The following is a 7,241-nucleotide window of genomic DNA, read 5'->3' as shown; positions in this document are numbered from 1 at the left end:
GAGATAACGAAGCACTCAAGCAAATGAAGCAATTATAGCAATTGTCATTACTATACAGAAAAAGAACCTGGTAAGGCACGATGATTTGAAGGGTTTAAACATTGAAAGAACGGATATGGAATGTGTTAGAATGGAATTAAGCCTTTTTGCCTCGTGATTGCCTCAAGGCTTGGGACTGTAAACCTCTGTAGTACAGGATGCTCAAACTTAAGTCAATCATCTTTCTCTCCACCAACTTCTTTGTGTCCAACCAATCCATCAATATCCCTATAGGCCAAAGGTTCATCTCAGTCTTTGATTCATTATATTTGTAACAACTCATCAATTTTGTACCCATATTGTTACAAATATAATCAATCATTGAATTATATAAGGATTTAGTAAAAATTTTTGTTAATTGATTATTTGAATTAACAAATTCAGTTTTGATATTTATTGATAATCTTTTTTCGAATAAAATGACACTTCATTTCAATATATAGTCATTTCATAAAGAACTGAATTGAGCTAATATGGAGAACAAGAAACAAAGTGCTGTGGAGTGCAGAAGTAAAATATAGAGTTATGATTTCAGAATGACACTTATATGTGATGTGACCAAACATATTGAATTTGATTGTCATTTTATTTGAGAAAAGATTGTATCGAAAGAAATCAAGATTAATTTGTTAATTCAAATGACAATTTACAGCCATTTTTACTAAATTCTTACATAGATCTAGGATTGATTTTATTTGTAACAAGTTGAATACATATATAAACATCAATTTGAACGGAATGTTATATATTATAAGATATTATTAAATATTATAAATATTATCAGATATTTCTGTAATGACCTTAAACCATATATTTTATATTTTCTCTCTATATATAAACATAATGTTATGAATTTAATATATACAATAGATTTATCCTATTTCTCTTTTTCTTTATTTTAATAGTTATAAATTGATCACAGAAAGGCAATTTGTTACTAAATTTTGCAGGATTAACAAAATAAAAGCTAAAAATGTCTCCAAAAGATAAAATATGGTACCTTGGACCCTTGTTAAGTGGTTTAAGAAGAATACTCCCTTTTAACCTCTATAAATATTACGCGAGTTTAGTTAAAAGGATCATCATGGAATAAATGAGTGGCTTAAATACTCAACTTTTAAATCAAAACAATTTTAAACTAAAAATCAATTTTCGGAGAGGCATACCACGAGAGACTGGAGTCAAAGATTTTCTTATTAAAATGTTTGACTCAATAGGTTCGATTTTGTGTTTATATCGGTCAATGACTTATTATGACATGAATGGACTAATAAGGTTTATTGAAAGGTTAAAAAGAATAATTTATAAAATTCAAAAAATAAAAATTTAAATTTGGGGAAATATAGAGATTGAAGGGATAAAATTGTATTTAAGCCTAAATTTTAAAATATTAAAATATCATGAATTATTGTTTTAATTTAGGGTTTTAGGTTTTGCTTAAGATGATTTTGTTTTAATTTTTAAATGGAAAAATGCTTCTATTTTTTATTTGTAGTTTATTTTAAAAATTTTCGTAAATTTTAAAATTTTATTTATGAAAGTTCACTAAAATGATGTAAGATTTTTTTTCACTATAAATAAGGAAAAACAAAAGACAAAAATCAAAACATTTAAAAAAACTTCATCCAGTTAGGACTTTTAAAATGATCTCAAGCCTGATGAAATTCTAGGCTGTACGAGTTTTTTAGCCTAATAATTTTTTCATCTCTAAAAAGTAAGTTAAATTAGTTTAAAACCATTTAAACATATTTTATTTAATAAGATTTGTCTTTAAAGTTATATTTGAAAGGAAAAATAAGGAAACTCAATTTTATTAGTTTTTTTAATAAATTTTAATTAGTAATAACAATTACCGCGTTAAAAAATTAGTATTATTGAGATTTCTATTATTAAAAACAAAAACCTTGTAACTTATTAGGTTGAAAAAGAAATATTAAATTTGTAAAACGTTACATATAAAATTGAATCTGAAATTTCAGACCGAATCCCTCCATGAGGGTTGAGCGTGCAAGATAAGAGGGAGTCGAGACTATAAAAACAAGATAAACAACAACACTCAGAAAAGAGAAATGGCTCACGGCGCTTACAGCAAGCGGCGCGTGAGCGCAACGCGCCGATCCAACTCCAAGCCTCTCGGGGTTGCCAAGAAACCCAAGGCCTCCGTTTCCCTCAAAAACCAGATTCGATCCTTAGAGCGCATGCTCCGAAAGGTAACCCTAACCCTATTCCTATCCCTATTTCATCTTGTTGATTCGTTTCGATTCATTATCGGAATTGCTGAAGCAGAATCTGCCTCCCGAGGTGAGAGAGGCGCAGGAACAAAAATTGGAAGCACTGAAGAAGCAGCAGGAGATTCACACGCGCCTCGCCGCGGAACGCAAGATTTTTTTACGTGACCGGAAGATCAAGTTCTTCGAGAGGAGAAAAATTGAAAGGCGAATCAGACGCCTCGAGAAACTGCACCGTGCTTCTTCTTCATCTTCTTCTTCTGCCCAACCTTACTCTGACCAGCTTTCCGCTCTAAAACAAGATCTTCAATATGTCATGGTCCGTGTTCTGTGCTCTCTCTTTTTTCTTGCGTTGACATCACGAAGAATATTGACCGAAGAAATATTGTTATTCTTGAATCAATTTCAATTTGCAGTACTTTCCAAAGAATGAAAAATATGTTCCCTTGTTTACCGGCGGTGATGATTCGGAGATAGTTGACAGGAGGAATGGACTGCGCAAGCAGATTGAAGATAGGCTGGTTGCAGCTGCTGCAAGTGGCAAGGATTTAGAAGGTTCATTAATTGTGAATTTTTTTAATACTTATTGTCATCATTTATATGAGTTTAGAATGTTGGCGCTCTTCAAGAGCTTGGTTTTAGCTGTGTGAGACCTTTTGACTACGAGTTGTCAATAAATAAGGAAAACTAGGTTGAACTCTGCTTTATATTTTTTAATGTCTTTTATTTATGCCACATTTGTGTCCAATCAAATGCCAACAAGATTCGTGTTGCTGTGGCAGAGACTGGCAGTGAGGATGACGGTCTGTTGGATCTGAGTGATGATGATTTTTTCCTTGCTGGGAGTTCTAGTGATGAAGCAGATGCAGATGATGAATGGACAGACAAAAGTGCAAGGTCAGTGGAGGGTATCGATGAGAATTCGTATATACACTGTGTGCATGATGGGGATTAGAATGTTAGGAGAGTAGTAGAATCAACCTTCGTTGTTTGTGATGTTGGTATTGGTAATGGTGAAGAGGAAGCCAGGCTTTCTGCTGTGAAGCCTCCGGCATTTGTGCAACATTATGCCAGGGAATTTGCAATTAATCATTAAGATGCTGCAAGCATGTTTTATTTTGATGAAATCTACTAATATTAAATTTTTTTGTTGGTTTCAGAGAGCAGGCTTCTAGTGCTTCTGGGAAAGGTGTGTCTGGCATGTCCAGTGATGAGAAAAATCAGGTCTGTAGTAAGAGTAGTAATTTTGTTTGTTTTAATTTGCAATATTGCATACCATGAAATAGATAGTGACAAACTATTTTCAAATTTTGAATATCTCGGCCCTTTTTTATAGAGGCAGATTTCTGCTAGAGCTTTGATGCCTCCTCCTCGCCCTTCAAATATGAAATTGTCAAGGTTTGGGTCATCTTCTGGCCAAAATTCATCTATACAGAGATCTGATATTTCCACATCAAGCAACACGTCAAATAGCAAAAGCAGCTCAGACTTCAAAAGGGGACCCTCAAGATCAGGGACAGGCCACGGAAGTAGTTTAAGCTCCAACTCTGATGCTCACAAGCCTCGAAGGAAGAGAAGACCTAAGAAGAAAAAGAAGCAGGTTTATTACCTATGCCTAGTCTTGGGTTTTATTAACCTTGGTCATTTATAGCAAATTATCCTCTTATTCATTTGCTGATTGGTAGGTTTGGAAGCATCTTTACACACACTCTTTAGTCTTTCACGCCTATTTAGTTTCTTCTCTTGCACATATTCAGCAAGTCTGATTATAGTTGTCAATTATGGTGCTATCACACTGCCACTGCGAGTTGCACACATCCCTCCCCTCAAGTCATGTTATGATGGAGTGTAGGCAGGAATTGCAGCAAACTGCCGTATCGCACCAATTTGGGGCGTAAAAACTCACTTTGTCGATCTATTTGCTATGTCCCTTAACAATTTCTCTGCCTCAATTTTGAACTTCCAGCAGAAAACCCCTCCTAATTCCAGCAGCAGGCTGGTCTCCTGGCTGAGTGAGCCTGACATTTTTCTTTTTAGTTTCTAATTATCTGGCTGTGAGCATTTTTTTGTCAGATAATTCTCAGATTATCTGCAGGCTGCAACCCACTGATTGCTTTTCACCCTCTGCTTATTCACACAATATCAGACTGGTTTGGTTCTGATTATAGTTGTTCTCTGCTACCTTATCTGTCGTAGGTCTGATTCATATACATCTCAGTTTTGTGTTGTGTTCGTCACAGTTCACAGCTCAATAATTTTGAGGTCATGATTTCATTATTTTTCCCCTCATAAATTTCCTCCTGTATTCCTTCCTCTCCTCTTTTATGCCCTTGACCTCTGTTGTGGTTAACTTGTTAATCGTGCTCTAGATTGATTGTGGTTGTCTGTATAAATCATTACTTTTTTACTATAAATGAGAATATGCATTTGATTTTGATTGTTCAGTTTTAGAACACAGCCATTCTACTGGCGTTAAGATTGATAACCTTGTTCCTATCAGGGAATACTCTTCAAATAAGTATAGGATAATAAAATGATGCATTATAGCATCAGTGTGTGCGAATGATGTCTTGTGCAAGTAGTTTGTTGATCATCAAATAATTATGCAATATTTACTTTCCTTTGTCTTCATTCTGTCTCTAATAGTGATAAGTGGTTTTTTCTCCAGCTGTAGGTGCGGTGAGCATCACCATCAGCAATTGGATTTGTCATCACATTAATTCGTTATCTTATCTGGTGGGGAGCCTGTTCCACACTGGTCAATATGATGATCATTTATGTAATTGACTTGTTAGTTTAGATACAAAATTGTTACTGTAGATCTTTTTTCTGTTGTCTCTTCATATTTAATCGTGACATACTGTAAATTATATTGAGTTTCTGATTTATCTAGGGATAATATTTTATCTTTTCGACGTACTGTCTCGTTGGCATTCCGCAAATATGGTGTGAAACAAAATTGGTGCGAAGATAATGGTACTATGTTTTAGTTTAGGCTTAAAATACAATTTGTTTTAATAGTAATTTTTTCTTTTTTTTTCTTCATTGTCCTGAACTACGCTATTTTTTATACGAATGGTTGTTCTGCAAAGTAATGAATCAACTGGAATTTTGACACGGAGCAAACTATGATTGTCATATAAAAGTTTCAATTACAAGGCTAATGGCAGCACTAAAACTTTCCAATTTTAATATAGTATTATGGATTAAATGAAATTTTGATTGGAATGAAAGACATAACTATAGGGTAGTATTGTGTTCTGGAAATTCAAAACTATTTAGATTTAGGATAATATGTTATTAATTTATCAGTTAACTGACACTAACAGAATTTAATGATTTTAACAATACATCTAATATATATGTATTTTAAGTATAAAACACCGTGTGTTAATCAGAAATATTTTTTAAATAAGTTTAATATCTATAATCTATATAGGATTTCTCCATTAACTGAATGTTTGTGTATATAAATTTTTTTTTCATTTTATCCATTTAGTATATTTCATTGTATTATTTTATAAAAAATATTTGGTTATTTAGTCATTACCCTAACAAAATCACATTTTATTACTATTTTGAAGTTAGGTTTGGCCGAATGAAAGTGTGGGAAAGAAAATGGAAAAATATAAGGAACAACATTTTTCTCACGCTTTTTCTCACGCTTCCTTCTCTTTTTTGGTGTCGATCTTCGATTCAATTTTCAGACTAAGATCAGAAACCTTAATCTTTTCAATTCACAAAATGTCAAAACATTGTAAAGGTAATCACAAAACCGCATTCATATTCAAATTAAAACCCACTAATAATTGCATTCGTTTCTTTGTTTTTCTTCTGTTGCAGTCTCTCTATATTCAGTGCTCAGATTAGATGCTGAAGTTTTCTTTTACAAAATCGAATTCTAAGGTTTGGGTTTTCGTTTCAGTGTAGAGCTATGGAAGTTGCAGTGGTCGACCTCCTTAAAGTCGGTTTTGCAATTCTCGATCAACCGCCATAGTATGGTGTGAATTCTCACCTGCAAATATTTTTTCCCCTTTGCTTCTGTTTTCATTTCTCAACAAAAAAAATATACCCAATGTATGTTATCGAGCCTCTCTTTATTCTATATTTTAAATTAAATAAATATTTTGACTTTTGTCTTCCGTTTCATCTTTTTCTCTAAGTTTCTTTATAATACCGAAGTTTTTACATACAACTAAATTATTTTTCCTTCTTCTATGTGATTTTTTTAATCCCAATTTACTGAGATTTTCACTTTTTTAAATGGAATGCATTTTAATCTTTTAATTTTATTTTTGGTTGTAAAGATCTCAAAAATGAAAACTTTTCTTGATTTTTAAAGAATTTTTGGTAATGTCATTTTTCTTACTCTTTTGTTTGAGTTTTAATTTTTAATTTGAATGTTATAAGAAAAATTGAGGTGATCCTATCATTTAAAAGCTATATTAGGTTTTAAGGTGAATATTTAATTATAATTAAAAACTACTATGGAAGGTAAAATATTCAAAATTGAATCAATTCAAAAAGAGAAATATTTTAAAACATTTTAAATACTAATATATTATGATTGACCAAAATAGCTGATAAAAAAATATTGACCAAAATAGGTATTAATATAATGATTCATCATATATTATTTTTTACAATTAGCAATTAGTGCTCACAATAAATTTCGCATTTAAATATTTTACTATAAATTATAATAAAATTAAATGACTTAACGTAATATTTTATTATTATTTTTTACTTTAAATACACAATAATTAAATTTCATACTATTACCTACATTTCAAAAATTTATAACTGCAACAAATAAACAAAAAAATATTAATAAACAATATTTCATTCTTTTCTCTAATTAACAATTTTGTCATTTTTGCTTTTTTATTTTTTTATAATTGTTTTCATTAACTGTCATTCAATTATATTAATTAATATCAATCAATTATATTAATTATTCAATTATATTAATGA

General features: G+C 31.4%; 1 protein-coding gene across 2 annotated transcripts; it reads left to right on the top strand.

Annotated features, from left to right (window-relative positions):
• The first annotated feature begins 1,980 nt into the window (after positions 1-1,980).
• LOC137807307 (uncharacterized) lies at positions 1,981-5,182 on the top strand. Of its 2 annotated transcripts, none has more exons than XM_068607896.2 (7): positions 1,981-2,249; positions 2,326-2,586; positions 2,684-2,822; positions 3,050-3,164; positions 3,428-3,491; positions 3,604-3,867; positions 4,936-5,182. In XM_068607896.2, the coding sequence occupies exons 1-7, from the start codon at positions 2,109-2,111 to the stop codon at positions 4,939-4,941; spliced, it is 990 nt and encodes a 329-aa protein (XP_068463997.1). In that variant the 5' UTR covers positions 1,981-2,108; the 3' UTR covers positions 4,942-5,182. The 2 variants fall into 2 exon arrangements, with proteins under 2 accessions (XP_068463997.1, XP_068463998.1); XM_068607897.2 differs by having other exon boundaries at positions 1,982-2,249; positions 3,610-3,867.
• Positions 5,183-7,241: the final 2,059 nt, after the last annotated feature.

This window comes from Phaseolus vulgaris, chromosome 7 (genome assembly GCF_051622355.1).
Source record: "Phaseolus vulgaris cultivar YP4 chromosome 7, ASM5162235v1, whole genome shotgun sequence".
NCBI classification, from domain to species: domain Eukaryota; kingdom Viridiplantae; phylum Streptophyta; class Magnoliopsida; order Fabales; family Fabaceae; genus Phaseolus; species Phaseolus vulgaris.
Note: the sequence above shows the minus strand (reverse complement) of the source record. Positions and strands in the feature narration are given on the sequence as shown.